The sequence below is a fragment of the Vitis riparia genome, chromosome 11 (genome assembly GCF_004353265.1).
Source record: "Vitis riparia cultivar Riparia Gloire de Montpellier isolate 1030 chromosome 11, EGFV_Vit.rip_1.0, whole genome shotgun sequence".
Lineage (NCBI taxonomy): Eukaryota > Viridiplantae > Streptophyta > Magnoliopsida > Vitales > Vitaceae > Vitis > Vitis riparia.
The window spans coordinates 6,719,496-6,736,583 of NC_048441.1; the positions used below are offsets into that span (position 1 = coordinate 6,719,496).

General features: G+C 34.5%; 1 protein-coding gene across 2 annotated transcripts; it reads right to left on the minus strand.

Annotated features, from left to right (window-relative positions):
• Positions 1 to 4,667: 4,667 nt before the first annotated feature.
• LOC117924470 (prefoldin subunit 1) lies at positions 4,668 to 16,375 on the minus strand. Of its 2 annotated transcripts, XM_034843083.1 has the most exons (6): positions 16,273 to 16,375; positions 15,932 to 15,985; positions 6,300 to 6,405; positions 6,042 to 6,048; positions 5,820 to 5,904; positions 4,668 to 4,974 (listed from the first exon to the last, which is right to left on the minus strand). In XM_034843083.1, the coding sequence occupies exons 1-6, from the start codon at positions 16,294 to 16,296 to the stop codon at positions 4,861 to 4,863; spliced, it is 390 nt and encodes a 129-aa protein (XP_034698974.1). In that variant the 5' UTR covers positions 16,297 to 16,375; the 3' UTR covers positions 4,668 to 4,860. The 2 variants fall into 2 exon arrangements, with proteins under 2 accessions (XP_034698974.1, XP_034698975.1); XM_034843084.1 differs by lacking the exon at positions 15,932 to 15,985 and having other exon boundaries at positions 16,273 to 16,343.
• Positions 16,376 to 17,088: the final 713 nt, after the last annotated feature.

The window sequence follows — 17,088 nt, forward strand, 5'->3', positions numbered from 1 at the left end:
ATACTATCTTCAAATAAATTTTCCAAATTTCCAAAATTCCAATTTTTAAAATACCATCTTCATATAAATTTTCCAAAATTCCATTTTTTAAAAAAAAAAAAATACTATCTTCAAATAAATTTTTCAAAATTCTAAAATTCCAATTTTTAAAATACCATCTTCAAATAAATTTTCCAAAATTCGAAATTTAATTTTTTAAAATACTATCTTCAAATAAATTTTCCAAATTTTCAAATTTAATTTTTTAAAATACTATCTTCAAATAAATTTTCCAAAATTCCGAAATTCCAAACTTAATTTTTTAAAATACCATTTTCAAATAAATTTTCCAAAATTCCAAACTTATTTTTTAAAATATCATTCTCAAATAAATTTTCAAGAATTCCAATTTCCAAATTTAATTTTTTTTTTAAATGTCATCTTCAAATAATTTTTTAAAATCCCAAATTTCAAATTTAACTTTCAAAACTTCCATTTTCAATTTTTTTTTAAATGAATAAGTTTTCATAATTCCAAAATAATGGAATTTATGAGAATTAATTCATAAAAAAATAAATTGGGCTTTGGTGGGGGCCCAATATTCATAACATTTCTTTCGAAAATAATTCAAGTGAATTGCATGATTGATTTTGTTTGATTTTGATTTGGTTTTGTGTGAGATTTTTTACACTTGTCATTGTATACTAACCTTGTTTTCATAACAACGCTTTATTACCTGCTACCAAGATACACTCTCACCCTCACTTTGTTTATTGTTTCGTTATCATAACTTGTTTTTTGAACTATGATCATTTTGATATCCATTGATCTCCTAGTTAATTGTCATGTCTGTTTCATCTTATTTAGTAGAAACCCATTTTTAGGGGCTTAGAGGGGTGTTACGGTCTTAACCATACCTTCCCAATAAGTAACCTGATCCCCGAACCCAGGTTTAGTTTTTCACAGACCGTTTTTTCCAAATAAGGAGTCACACTTAGGGTTTTCTTTTTTATTTTGTTCTCTCTTAAAAAAAAAATAAAACAAAAATAAATGGCGACTCCAAGTCTTTTCTAAAAATGATATATTTTCACCAAATAAATTAAAAGTGAGTCGCGACATCGGGTGGGAACGCATCAAGCTAAAAATGCAGGGTCCACACATAGTCTCCCATTCTTCTACAGAGGTAGAATACCAATGTCTTGCAACTACAACAGCAAAACTGACTCGGGTTCAATAATTTCTTCAAGAGTTACATGTTTTTCCTCCACACCATCCAATGTTCTGGTGTGATAACCAAGGTTCTATTGCCCTTGCCAACAATCCCATGTTCCATGCTCACACTAAACATATTAAGCTTGATGTCCATTTCATTTGTGAAAAGGTCCTAAACCATCAACTCTCCATCCAACATGTTCCCTCTCTTGAGCAAGTGACAGATATATTCACTAAACCACTCCTTGTCCCGTACTTCCAACATCTTCGTAGCAAGCTTCACATCACTTCTCTCTCACGTTTGAAATGGCATAAAATATCCATGCAAAAAAAAGTCAAAAGTGGTTCTTCAATAAACGCTCCAGAAAAGTCTACGTTCAACTTAAAGAGGCATGTTAAGGGGATGCCTTCAGCACTCTTAGCTGCAGACTACATGCAACAACAAAATCATGTGAAACCCACTTCAAGAAAGTTCAAGGAAGGTGTTGTATGTGTAGGATAAGTAAAGAACAATTAGAGTTGTTAAGGTGCTCTTTGTCTATTAGAAAGAGAACATTTTATAGTTGTTAAAACTATATATATATATATATATATATATATATATATGTACAAATCAAAGTACGTATAAAAGGCAAAAAAAAAATTTGGAAATCTCTCTCTCTCTCTCTCTTTGTTCTCTTTCTTTACAACATTTATCAAAAACAAGTTAACGAACATTTCAAATTCTTCAACAAACTTTTATTTTATAAAACATAAAAAAATCATTTTCAAAAAATGTTTTCGAAAACTCTAGATGTGATATAATCTCTTAGATTATACTAGAAAATGTTTCCCTTTATTACAATTTTAGAAAAATTAATTTTTCATATTCAAACTACTTGTGAGACAAGTGGCATGGGCATTCAATAGGAAGATGGGGTAGGGTTTGAACAATATTATGCTATTTGAGGACATGGCATCCATCCAAGGCAGTCATAGGAGTGTAATTATATTTTATTGATATTTGATATTATTAGAAAATAGTTCCAAAAAAAAAAAAACTAAAAGTTTAACACTATGTTAAAGGAATTCAATCAAAATGAAATAAAATAAATTCGACTTCATTAAAAAAAAAAAAAAATCATTTTTAGTAATTTTATTATTGTAATCCTACTTCAATAATTGGGAAAAAAAATATTAATGTCTTTAAATGTAGTTAGTTAGTGTCCGCTTGGGTGTGCACATCTTATTTTCTTTTTTCCTTTTTTAAATTAAAAGCTTTTATATAAAATGTAAAACATCTTGTATAAAATTATAAATTTGTCTTATTGTCTTTAAAAATCATTTTCAAAAATTTTAAAAATTAAGGTAGTAAATTTTTTCTTTTTCTATACCTCAAAATTTTTAATCCGTTACTTTTTCAATATAAACATATAAAAGTTTTTGTATATTATATCAAAGTTTATATATATATATAATACCCATTTCATACAAACTCTAAGTTATTGTTTGAAATTTTCTACTCTTAGAAAATATATTTAAAATATAGATTTTCATGTAAAAAGTTGAAAAGGGTTAGAAATTGGTGGATAAAAGTAGTATATGTATAAATAATAGATGATAATCAAAGAAATGACATGTTTACAGTATAAAAAAGGGGATGATATCAAACAGCATGGAGTTAACTTAGGGCCTTACTTTTTTATTTTCTTTTAATTGATTCTACAATCTTGAATAAATTAAAGTTTAGAAAATAAAACTTAGGTGGTCTTGTGCCTAAATTAGTGAGCATTGCCCTTAGTACTTGGGCCTTGACAAGGCCCAAGAATATGGCCTTCTGAGTTGTTTGTTGGGCCTTCACTATTGGGCTAATTTCATCTTAAAACTTTAATATCATCAATGAGGGCTCAAATTCTAATCATTCCTTGAATCATTCACAAAAACTTTTATTGTACAATTACCCGTATCATCTTTGGTCAAAAGAGTAATTCCCCAATTTTCTCTTCCCATTGTATCATTCCAACTTGTCCAGTCATTGTTCTTTAAACCAATAATCAAACCAAATTTTAACTAGTTTTTTTATACAAAATAAATATGTATCTAGAAAAATCAGGTATTAAGGGAGATTATTCATGAATGTAAATTTAGCTCATGAACTCAAAAAAAAAACTTCACCGATCTTTGAAATTTGAAATTAAGGCTTGCCTCCAGCCCGACTAGACTACCTGAAGCTTTCGCTTTTTCCAAAAGCATAATAAGTATTCTGATGTTGATGAAATTTGTGTAGTATTTGTCTCATTTTTTCTGTTTTTAAAAATAGAAAAAGATAATAATTTTCTATAATTCGTATTGATAATAAATGATATTCTTAAGTTTGGATCATAAATGTCCCCAATAATTTTTCTTATTAAAAACATACACAAATAATTTTAAAATCTATAATTTGAAAAAAAAAACATTTTAAAAAATAAGAATTTTTCTATCTTAAATTTATTTAATCAAACAAAACTATGAAAAGAAATATGATAAATTAAATAGAATTACAAAATTGAAATTCATCTAACCAATTTGGATTTAGTCGCTAAATAAAAAATTCTATACGTCGTCAATTTTTATTTTTGTTCGAAATCTAGTTGGAAATCCAAAACAAATTTTCATATTTAAAACAACTTCCATATCTTTTCATAATTATTCAAATAATTATTGAACATATTTCTTTTATTCACAATCATAAATTTCCAAATAAAATGGATGAGATATTATGATAAAATAATAATCTCATTCCATTTCATTCCCAAACATGTAAAGGCTTCAAAAGGAATAATCAAATTAATGACTCAGATTCCCTTTCTTCTATTCCCTATCCTTTTTTTTTTTTTTTTGTTCAATTGCCTTCCATTCCCAGTTTAGTCCCTACAATTGATGAAAACAAACTGAACACCCAGCTACTTATCAGAAATCAAGTAGTTGGTGGGACCAACTCATGTGAGAGCATCATTTATTTGAATAATATTTAGCTAATATTTTCACATTTTAGAATGACCAGCCATAGAAAAGGAAAGATACATTTAAGCAGAAGGAAATAATGGGGAACAAAGGATCCAGAATCAATCAGTAATGCCACTGCTCACTCCTGCCATATCTTGATGGTGGGGTCTTTTCCAACCCCACCAGGAGGAGGCTCATGAGCAACAAATGCATTTCATATTAACATGTAACCCATCCATTGCTCTCTAACCGTATCCTAGGGTTGGAGTTGGCTCCTCCAAGCTAAGCAGGTCATGGTCTGCAACCTAGCCAAGTGTGGTGTCACTATCATGGACGTCCACAGTCGTTGACATGAATAGATTGTAAAATGCTCTCTTTTTACCAAAAAAGAAAAAGAAAACAAAATCATGTAAAAAAAAGCCAATAACAGAACACAATGACCTCCTGTGGTCCTATAATCCCAACAGGATATTCATGGCTCCTTCACCCCACTGCAGTGGTCACAAAAGTTTGCAACGGTAGGTTCCTAACTCATATCATTCATACCATGTCAACTACCACAAATGAAATGTAATGTTTCAGACAAAAATTATGATCATGATCAAAGGAGTAGGCAAGCTGATTATACAAGCAATATCACAAACATCCAGCTTTTGATTTGCGCGTAAGACAATGAAGATATGAGGAATTTTCAGAAAAGGTTTACATTACAGTCATCGACATGATTTGACGAGCAAGACCTGGATCTTGCTGCAGCAGCTCCCTCAGGTTGTTCTCTACCTCTGCCATCTGCTTCTCTAAGTATTCCTTGGAAGTCTGTCCAACGTGCAACAAATCTTAGTTTCAATCAAATTTTCACCAGAGATACAAGTTTGTGGTTGTAGACTGTAGCTTGTGAGATCCAAACTCAAGCCCCAAAAGGTGTTCAATTAGAGTAACAAACTCGAGTAAGGTAGGGTTGCTTGCATGATTGTTGTATGTTACAAACTGTTAAGAGCTTGAGGCTTGAGGCTTAAGCCAAGCCCCGGACAACCAAACTTGTAGTGATTGGAGAAAAGCCTGAACACAAGCCTGATAAACAACAAGACGGGTAGAAGCCTGGGTTGAGGCCAAACTAAGTTAGAAAAGAAGGGGTTAGCTAGGCCTTTCTACAACCCTAATTGGAAATTTCATGGCGGTAACAATCTGCATTAGCAGAAAACAAACCCAATATTCGGCACATTCCTGGGAAGGAAAAGGGGACAAAAGCTGTTGAAATCTCCTCCTAAGCAATTAGGCAAATCCTCTCCTAAGTTTTTAAATTTTGCAATCTCCTCCATTAATTCGGTAAACCTTTTCTAAAGACACTCCTTAAGTAATACAATTTTGTGGAAAAAGCTGCTTCTAATTCATCAATAACCATGGTTAACAATTCAAAAACCTGTTAAGACTACTGCAACTTAAAACCGATTTGGCTCTTGTAATCTTCAATATTTCCAGTTCCATCACTATCTATTTTGGTCACAAGTAAAAGTGTTCTCCAAGCTCACCCACACTTTAAACAAATTTGAAGAAAACTAAAAAGGAATAAATAAATAAAAGGCAGGATTAATCTCATAACTTCTGCCTTCATGTGATCATGTGAAACACTACATAGAGAGGAAGAAAGCAGAAAAGCAGACCTGTAAACCAGCAATTGCAGCTTCACTATCCTTGAGCTTCTGTTCCTGTTCACTCATTAAGGCCGATTTTGGCTCTAAGACGAACCTGCTCACATTAGAAATAAAGTGAAAAGGAAGGGGGAAGAAATAAACAAGCAAGTTCATCAGCATATCATATATCATTGGGAGTCCACAAACTAAGATTCATTAACTGCAAGGAAAGAAAGATTATCCAGAACTCACGTTCTCCCTGCAAAACAAAAGAAGACATCATCTAAATGGGTAAAATGGCCTGTGTGGATTAAAATCAATAAAATGATGTGTCATTAATACCCTACCAAGACTATTCATGAATATATTGGGCAACTGATAAAATAAAACCATGAAGATGGATATTCATTTTCTTAGATAAAACAGATATATTAAACTAAACACACACTAATATGTGACAATAACATGAAAATTCTCTGTCAATATGAGATTATGGTTTCATTTACATACCTATAGACTTGTATGTGTTTGTATCATCAGACAATTGGCGCAGTTCTTCCAAGGTTAAGAAAGCACGCTTCTTTTCTCCTTCTTTGTTCCGCATCTGGTTCTGCACCTGAAATCCAGGGGATTCCCTATTTTATTTCCAAATACTGATAAATCTTAAAATATACTCCTTCACTGTTAGAAATAAATTTAGTGATCAAACCAACAAGCAAGGTAACCACACTCTAGAGCCCTAAACCAAAATCTTAAAGAAACACGATAAAATGGTTCTACATTTTTCCTCCTCTTTATTGACAAACTACATGGTTCTGGGTAAGGACAGGTCCAGGATGTGTCTAATAGTCAAATACATCTAATAAAAAAATTTAGGGCATAAGGAATAGCTAATTGTAGAAGTTTCCAATGAATCATCCTTAGGCAAAATGAGGTATCTATGAAATAGAATGTCCAATGTGAACTCCACTAATTTTTAAATAGAAAAAATTGGAAGCATTGCCCAAATATCCCAAGAAAGCTCAGAAAACAGAGAGAAAACACAGATATTTTGGAAAAGTTCAAACAAATAAAATTCCAAGCTTCGATTATATTTGTAATAACTGTTTACAACAACGTTAACAACTTAACTAATCTGTAGCTAATCAAAATCCTGTTAAACTAACTAAATAATTCTCTAACTATTAGTTAGTCTTCCACCTGACCTCAAGATGAACTGTCCTGGGAGAACAGTCAGCTTGCTGAGTTCTATAAACCAAAAAGAAGGAAGATGCTTTGTGAAAATATCCGCAAGCTGATCTAAAAAAGGAACATATTGTATCACCAAATCCTTACAAAGAACCATACTCTAAATAAAATGAAAATCCATCTCAACATGTTTCATTCTACTATGAAACACTGAGTTAGAAGCAAGTTGAGTACCACCAATATTATCACACCAGAACACTGGTATGGAAGGCCAAACAAGATGCAACCCACAAAAAGAAGACTGAAACCATGAAAGTTCAGCAGCAACATTAGCCAATGCTCAATATTCTGACTTCATACTACTTGAGATACAACACGTTGTTTAGATGAAGACCAAGAGACCAAACTATCTCCAAAAAAGACACAGAATCCTCCTATGCTACGTCGATCATCAGGCTAAGATTCCTAATCTGCATTTGTAAATGCAAACAGATAAAGAAATGAAGAAGCCCACAGAGTAAGACCATGAGTCATCAAGCCACAGAGATAGCGTAAAATTCTTTAGACATAGTGACAAAGCTCTATAGTCAGGTTCTACATAAATTGACAAGCCTTGTTGACAGCAAAAGCAAGCTTTGTTTGATTGATTGTAACATATTGAAGAGCACCCACTCTACCTCTATATAGAGTCGGATCATCCAAGAAAGCACCATCAAACTTGGACTGCAATTTACCAATAACACCGAGAGAGTAGCTACAGGTTTAGCATCAAGCATATCTGTCTTGAGTAAAAGATCCCGAATATACTAGATTTGACTCAAATGAAGTTGTCGAGATTGAAAACAAACCTCAACACCAAGTAACAAGACCAAGATCTTGTAAAGCAAGTTGAGAATTAAAGAGAGGCCCTTTGGAAGCAAGTCATCAGTCAAAAGTATGGTGAAGACGATGGGGGGTGGCATTCCCACAAGGTAAGTGAGAGGCTTGGTGTGGGGTTGTGGAAAGCTATTAGGAAAGAGTGGAATTTTTTGAGTGGTAGGTTGGCCTTCCAAGTGGGCAATGGGCAGAGAGTGAGATTTTGGATGGACAAGTAGTGTAGAGACAAGCCACTTTGTGAGTCCTTCCCTTCCTTATTTACCCTTTCTTCATCTAAGGAAGCTTGGGCGGCAAATGTTTGGAACCTTGAAGGTGAAAGGGGTGGATGGACCCCTCTTTTCTCTAAGGCCTTTAATGATTGGGAGTTAGATTTGTTGGAGCGTTTTCTACAAAATATTCAAGCAATTAGGGTTCACAGGGATGTAGATGATAAGAGTGATTTGGACGGCTTCGAGGTGTGGGACCTTTTCGGTCAAATCTCTCTATTCTATCTTGGAGCCCGAAGATTCTCCTTTGTTCCCTAGTGGTAGTATTTGCAGATCAAGCGTGCCTCCTAAGGTGGCTTTCTTTACTTGGAAGGCTTTTTGGGGGAAAGTCTTAGCTCTAGACCAACTCCAAAGGAGGGGTTTCTTTTTGGCAAATAGGTGTTTCCTTTGCCTCTCTAAAGCAGAGACGGTTGATTACTTTCTTCACTGTGCAAAGACTTGAGTTCTTTGGAATCTTCTTTTCTCCCTCTTTGGTGTGTCTTGGATTCTTTCTTGTTCAGTGGAGGAAACTCTTCTTAGGTGGCATGGGTCATTTGCGGGTAAAGCTCGTAAAAAGGCTTGGCAAGTAGCCCCTTTATGTATATTTTGGACAGTGTGGAAGGAAAAGAATTTGTTAGCATTTGACAATGAAAAGCTATCGATCTAAAGATTGAAAAATTCTTTTGCATGTGATCTATAAATATGAACATTATTTCTCTTGTAAGCTTCATTGATTGGTTAGACTCTAAGTAAGGGCAAGTGATGTTTTTTATTTCTTCCCCCCCCCCCCCCCCCCCCCCTCTCTCCCTCTGGTTTGAGTCTTTATGCTTCTTTTGTATAATTCATGTATATTGTGAGGGCATTGTTTTTTGTGTCTCCTCTACACATAAATATACGAATTTTATTTACCTATCAAAAATAAAAATAAAAAATAAAAAATAAAAAAATAAAAAAAATAAAAAAATAAAATTAAGAGATTGAATCAAACTAGTAATATGTGAGATGTAATCACCAATTACCAATATGTCATCAACATAAATTAAGATGATAAGCATGGCAGTAGAAGATTTGGAAATGAACAAAGAAGTATCAATTTTGGAACACTAAACCCCACTGCAGTAAGACATTACTCAGTTTAGTAAACCAGGAAAGCAAGACTTGCTTAAGAGCATAAAGTGCCTTACTTAGCTTGCACACAGGTGGCTGAGGCATAACTTGCTCCATTAAACACCATTCAAGAAAGCATTATGAATGTCTAATTGTTGAACCTCCCAATATCGCGACCAAGCAAGTGTCAAAACAACTCAACTGGTGATTGCCTTAACAATAGGCTAAAAGTCTCAAAATAATCCAAACCATGTGTTTGATTAAATCCTTAGTAACATGACGAGGCTTATAACACTCAATAGGCCCATTCGACTTGAACTTCAATTTAAACACCCACTTACAACCAATAAGATTAGCAACATATGGTGGAGGAACAAGCTGCTAGTATTATTGTTTTGGAAGTTCTACTAGCCTATAGTGGGTGGAGAAGTGATGCAGGTTTTTGAGGAATTCTATTTGCAGAATATTGTGCTTTGAAGTCATAACGCAACCTTTTTAGCTCTTATCCCGAAGAAAGGAGGGGCAAGTGATGTGTAGGATTTCAGGCCTATTAGTCTTGTAGGAAGCCTTTATAAAATTCTTGCAAAAGTCCGAGCTAAAAGGCTGAAAAGTGTGATTGGCAAAGTGGTATTGAACAGCCAGAACGTCTTTGTGGGTGGAAGACAAATTCTGGATACAGCCTTGGTAGCTAATGAGGCGATCAACTAGAGGAAACGAAGTTCAAATGTGAGTTTAGTTTGTAAATTGAACATTGAAAAAGCTTACAATCATGTAAATTAGAACTTCCTTCTTTCAGTTTTGGAGAAGATGGGTTTCAAGCCCAAGTGGCGTCAGTGGATTTTTTTTCTGCGTTTCTATTATAAGAATGGTAGTCTTAATCAATGGTACTCTTACTGATTTCTTCTCGACACATAAAGGCCTGAGGCAGGGGGACCCATTGTCACCTCATTTGTTTGTGCTGATTATGGAAGTTTACAGTGGTTTAATTGCTAAAGCTGAAGAGGGAGGCTTCATTACAGGTTTCAAAGTAGTGGGGAGAGATGGAGAAGGGGTTCATGTCTCTCACTTGTTGTTTGCAGATGACATTCTTCTTTTTTGTGAGGATAATGAGGATTAGTTGAAGTTTTGGAAGAGGATTGTTACTTGCTTCGAATTGGTATCAAGTCTGAAAATAAACTTGCAGAAAAGTGAAATTATTCCAATGGGGGGCACGGAGGATGTGGAAAGAGCAGTTGCTCTATTTGGATATAAAGTAGGGAAACTCCCTACTTTTTATCTAGGCTTACCTCTTGCAGTCCCTCATAAGTCGTATGGAGTTTGAGACGTAATAGAGGAGAGATTCAAGAGAAAATTGGCTACTTGGAAGAAACAATACTTGTCCAAAGGAGGAAGACTCACCCTTATTAAGTGCACTCTTTCGAACCTCCCGATCTACTTTATGTCGTTTTTTTAATTCCAAGGAAAGTAAGAATCACATTAGAAATAAAAAAAATGGAGTTTTTGCGGGGTGATATGGAGGAAAGGAGGAAGATACACTTGGTAAGTTGGTTGGTTATTTGTAAAGCTAAGAACCATGGAGGGCTCGGGTTAAGGCACTTGGAGGGGGGCTCAATCAAGCTTTGTTAGGCAAATGGTTGTGGAAATTTTCCCTTAAGAGGGAGAGCTTTTGGAGGAGAGTCATTAGAGGAAAATTTGGGGAGGTGGAGGGGGTTTGGACCACTAGAGAGGAGAGGGATTCTTTTTGGGCTGAGCCTTTGGAAAGACATTAGAAAAAAGTGTGAAGAGTTCATTCTTAGAACTAGTATCCGTATTGGAAATGGTAGACACATGAGTTTTTTGTGGGATAATTGGTTGGGGATTCTAAATTGAAGGATGTTTTTTCTTCTCTATTCAGGATTGCAGCCCACAAATTTGCTACAGTGGCAAACCTTTGGGGGAGGCAAGGGGATGGAGGCGGTCGTTGGGAGGTGCATTTTAGAAGATCTTTCCAAGATTAAGAATTGGAGGCAACTCATTTTTTAGAACATATTTTTGTGCTAAAGGTTCAAGAAGGGGAGGATTCATTAGCTTGGAAGAATGATGGAAGGGGAAAGTTTAGTGTCGAATCATATTATAAGTCGTTAAGGGCTGAAAGCAATTTTTTATTCCCTGCCAATGAGATCTGGGGTTTGTATGCTCCTCTTAGAAGTCGTTTTTTTTTTGCTTGGGAAGCAATTTGGGGAAAAATCTTAACAGTAGACATGTTAATGAAGAGGGAATGGTCCATGGCAATAGGTGCAGCCTTTGTAAAGACAATGAGGAGTCGGCTAACCACATTTTGATTCATTGTGACAAGACAAAAATGCTTTGAACTGTGTTGTTAACTTCTTTCGGACTGGTATGGGTGTTCCCGAATTCAATGAAAAAACTTCTTTTAGAATGGAAAGTTAAGGGGTTGAGGAAGAAGAAAAGAGCAGTGTGGAGATTGACTCCGATTTGTCTTTTTTGGTGTACTTGGGAAAAACAAAATTGAAGGACTTTCCAGGAAGAAGAGATGTTTGACCAAAGTCTGAGGAAGCTCTTTACCTGTTCACTATTAGAGTGATCTCAACAGGTCAAGGGTTAGACAATCCCTCTTTTTTTGAATTTTTTGGTGTCCTTAATGGAGATTGGCCTCCCTATTGTAGGTCTTGTTTCTCCTTTCCACAATCTGGTTGGGTTTTGTTTGTATACTGTCTGTATACATAGGGTGTGCCCCCTATTTTTAGGCATTTATTAATTTAATCTGCCTTTGCCTATCAAAAAAAAAAAAAAATTAGATCTTTTAAAGCTTCCTTATGAGTAGTTGGTTCAACTGAAATAGAATAGTCTGTAGCAATAAGCACTTTTGAGTTATAAATTCTGGCTTTTGAATGAATCACCATAGGATGGAAATTAGTTATGGTTGGAGTTGGAACAGCCAAATCAGTGGCAGGACTAGGTTGGTTTGCAAAAACAGATGATACAGAAGCAGGCAAAGAAGAAAAAGACACCAGAGTAAGAGAAGGAAGCAACTCAATAAAGGGAAGAGACAAGACAACAGGAGTAACAACAGAGACATCATGAGAAGAGGAAGAATGATGCAAAGTAGAAGAAATAGAAGAATGAGGAAATACACCTTCATCAAAGACAACATGACGAGACATGTATAAATGACCACTTGAACAATATAGGCAAAGATAGCCTTTGTGCTAAGTGCAATACCCCAGAAAAAGCATTTAATAAAACTGTAATTTGTCATGATTATATTGTTAAACGTAAGGAAAACAAAGGCACCCACAAGTTCCCTTCCCTAGTATAATCAAGATTTTTAGAACATAGAACCTGGAAAGGGGATTGAAGTTGATTAATACAGTATACTGCAGCACAAGAAGCTAACAACCAATATTTAAGAGGTAAGGAAGCATGAGCAAGCATAGTGAAGCCCATTTCCACAACATGATAACATTTTCTTTCAACTCATCCATTTTGTTGAGGCATATAAGGACAAGACTTACAAATTTGAATACCACAAGAATTGAGAAAACAAACAAAAGAATGAAATTCACCACCTCATCAGTGTGAAAAAATTTAATGGTAGAGGAAAACTGATTTTCAGCCATTGTTTTGAATTTTCAAAAGGCATTTAAGGCTTGTCTTTAGTTTGTAGAGGATAACCAAGAAAATCTAGAATAGTCATCAATGAAAAGAACAACATAACAAGAACCATATGTAGACAACATAGGGGCAGGTCCCCACAAATCAGCATGAATTAATTCAAGAGGTTGAATAGCATGAAAACATAAGAAAGAAAAAGGAAGGAGATGACTCTTGGCAAATTGACAGGAAGCACAAACATAATTTTTATCATAGAAAATGGAAACATTACAAAGTTTGAGAACATGATTTACAATAGTTGAATTAGCATGTCCTAAATAAGCATGCCATACATCCAAAAGATTAGAAATGATAGAAAAACTAATAGGTTTCAAGTTTAAAACAGAACAATCATTTGACTTAGAACTAGAAGCAGATAGCAAATCTGAATTAGTAGTAAAAGATGCAACACAACCAGTAACAAGAGAGATAAAATGCTTCTAAGACATAGCTTGAAACTTGTAGAGATCATGCTCAAGCTTGAGGACCTTCTTTAAGGACAAGTCCTTAACAGGAAAGAAACCAGAATAAAACTCAACAAAAATTTTATTGTCAGCACAGAATTTTGACACATTAACTAAATTAGAGGAAAAATCAAGGACATGAAAGACATTACAAAGAGAAAAGATTGAGGAAGACAAAGGAAGTGAAATAGAACTTATACAAAAGAGAAAGTGGTTTATTGTTCCCAACTGTCACTTTGTCATTGCAAAGAAAAGGACTTGAAGATTGAGATCTGTATTTGTATTCGGAGTAAGATGTTGGGTGGCACCCGAATCAAGTAACCAACCTTCATTAGTCATCATAGGAGTGGCCAGCATAGCAGTCATGGGATTGGTTTGTGAACCTTAAAAATTGATATCAAACCATTGATAGCAAGACATAGCAATATGACCAAAGTTACTGCAAATCTAAGTGTGGCTTCGGAAATGCAGTATTGCATCCCCTCTAAAACTAACCATGGCCTCCATTGAAACCACTGTGGCCATGATTGAATACAAGCCACTGCAGCTAATTATTTGGATAAAATTGATTCTACTGTGATGAGTTCAAATTCTTGAAAACTTTCTTGTTATTCTTGAATTGAAAATTAGCAACATTAGTAGATAGAGACATACTTTAATCATTTCATCAATTGTTTGTTGTTGTTCAAGACAACTCTCATGTACCGTTAAAATACTAACAACACCATCAAAAGTCACAAAATTTGTATTTGAAGTAACTAAGACCACAAAGAAGTTGTAATCAGATCCTAGGCCACCACAAAGATATAGAATTTGGTCCTTTTCTGAAATTGACTCAGAAATCACAGTGAATCAGTATAACCTTTCACTTTAAGAATATACTCTATCATTGACAAGGTACCTTTCTTCACAGTTTGAAGTTGCAATCACAATTGCATAATGCATGCCTTTGATGCTCCATCAAACACACGTTGAAGAGCTCCCCAAGTTGAAGCAGAAGAAGTATAACCAATAATTTGTCTAATAATTTTAGGATTCAAAGACAAAAAGATCCAACTAAGAATCAAGCAATCTTTGTGTCTCCATTGAACAAATTTTGGATTCACACGAACAACGCATCAAGAAATTTAGGAGGACACACATAGGTTCCGTCAAGAAAATCTTCAATTCCACACAATCGCATTTTCCATTTGTACTTTTGAAATGAAGAAATTTCCTTTATCAAGCTTCACCAGGAAAGCATGGTTCAAACCTTGACTGAGCGGAAAAAATGGAGGATTTGAAACAATTAAGGTTAGATTGGGACCAGCAGCATGCTCAGCGAAAGGACTTGAAGTTGCAAAAACCAACAAAGAAGCCATTGAAGAAAAAGAAAGAAAGAAAGAAAGATCAGGTAGAACAATGGAGAAGAAACAAAGAGAAATTAGGAGAGGAATAATGGCTCTAATACCATGAAAGTTAAGGAAAAAAAGATATTTTGGGAAAACTCAAAAGAATAAAATTTTGAGCTCCATAAAACTGATATTACAATAGTTAGTTACGACATAGTTAACAATGTAGCCAATTTGTAACTAATCAAAAAACTGTCAAATTAACTGACTAATTCTCTAACTATTAGTCATTCATCTCATATACATACCCAAGAGTGTAGAATGCCCAACAATAATATCATAGGATTGTGAAGCTTGACAACATATTGCATGTCTAGATGATGCAGACTTAGACATAAGTAACCTTCACACTTGTTGCACCTTCTCCAAGATGGACAGAGTTGGTTTTGGTTTACAATTCAGGCAACATGCAATCTCCTTGGAGGTCTCAAATGTTTTGCTCATTTTGGAAGGGGGAAAATCAGAATGATGTAGGTTTATAAAACATAGCACACCAAAATATGAATGGATATCAGTGTGCTGTACATATCATAGGAATGCAAATTAAAATACTTCAGAAGACAATTTTACCCACTGTTTTACAAATAAAATTCATAAATTTACCTATATTTCCTTTGCCTTTAAAAAATACAAGGTCATTTTAATCTTTGATTTTGTGCATTCCTTCTTTAATTAATCTATCATGTTTTCAATACTAATCTAATAAAGAACTAGCTTTAATACCTAGCTCACACAAGGGCTCAAAATAAGGGATTGGCTTAGAGAGAGCAAGCTCAAACCTAATGAGAAACAAGATGAAAAGTCTCAAAATAGAAAATTAAATTAAGGTCGGATTCCCACTGCCCAATACAGTCCCCGGATGGACAGAACAGAACCCAAAAAAATCTTTTCTCTATTCACTCGGCACCATTCAAAGTTAGATCCAGCCTCTTCAAGCTAGTACGACCTATCTCTCATTCATATACAACCAAACCACAAGATACAAGTGTATCCATTGAGTGCCAGTAGACTATATGCTCTGTCATTCTCTCTTATATTTTAATTTTGAAATGACAGTCACAATTTATTTTCCTATTTGCTTCACATTAAAGCGTTCAACAATATCCATCAAAGTTAACAGTCACTGAAAGACACTCGACTCTTTCCAAAAACGAATAATGTGAGTTTTGGCAAATTAATTGAAATAGTAACTCTATAACGAAATCCAAAGCACTCACCTGCTTCAATTTTCCAGTAGTTTCGATCATGTGACCTTGAATCTCCATAAATGCCTATGAATTTCCAAACCCCATCAACACAAAACAAACAGAAGTATATCAGATTTAACTCTCTCAGCTATTGTCTTAGCAATAAATCAAAAGCAAGAAACTCGCCCACATGAACCGATACTCACTTCAAACATCTAAATCTTAATTTGATCAATGACTAATTCTACAATTTCCCTCTTTTTGTATGCTAAGGAAGCAGAAGAGAATTTTGAAGAAAAAAAAAAACTTTGCCATTTCTTTAGTTTTCCCAAAAGGAGCATTTTGAAGCAAAAGGGGAGAATTTTTCTTACAGTTCTGTTAGCTTCATCGGCCATTTTCCTGAGAAACCTTAATAGCAAATTCAAGAGCCTGAAACCCTAACCGAAAGAATCGACCCATTTTATGTGTTCTAAAAAAATGGGCCGGGTTGGGGTAACGGGTTTGCTACTCTGTTTGCTCGTGCGTGGTACTCTAGATGAAGCGCGTTGAGCAACCGACCAGTGGTCAAACACAAAAAAAAAATTCCGATACAAACGGCTCAAAGAACAATTATTTTACGGAGCTCAGAAAATTTTTAAAAATTAAAAAGATAAGTGGAAAATAGTGAGGAAAAAAAAAGGCGGTGGTTGAAGAAAACAACAAAGAAGTGAAGCGACGCGGTTAAACGGGGTTGGCGCAATGCCGTAACTGCCCTTATGCATGTCCTCATTTACCAAAATACCCTCCTCCTTAGCCATGTTTTGGGAATTGGCCTTGGTATCAAATGGACTTAAAGATGATCGATGAATTTCTATATTAATTCATAGAAGGCATGATTTGTTTTCAAAGGGGTTCTAGATAAACTCATCATTTCGTCAAACATACATTTTTTTCTCAAAGAAAAAGGAGGAAAATAAAAAAAATAAAAAAAGGATAGGTGATGTGATTTGACCCACCTTCACTTCAAGCTTGGCCAATCCATTTTAAACTTAATCCTAATTATTTCTACTCCTTTTCTTCCATTTTTTTAATCCTCTCTAATATCATTTTATTTTGTTTCAAAGTCTAAGTTTCTCCGTGATGACTATTTTCGAAAATAGTAGTTTATTAAAAAAAAAAAAAAAAAGAAAGAAAAACAGGGAAACTCG

What these genes read in the sequence shown, in the direction of transcription:
- LOC117924470 (XM_034843083.1), bottom strand. Translation starts at nt 16,296, where the DNA reads ATGGCCGATGAAGCTAACAGAACT. An exon ending in CCGATGAAGCTAACAGAACT is followed by an intron (nt 15,986 to 16,272) that starts GTAAGAAAAATT and finishes GGAAATTCATAG; the next exon opens with GCATTTATGGAGATTCAAGG. An exon ending in CTGCAATTGCTGGTTTACAG is followed by an intron (nt 4,975 to 5,819) that starts GTCTGCTTTTCT and finishes CACGTTGGACAG; the next exon opens with ACTTCCAAGGAATACTTAGA.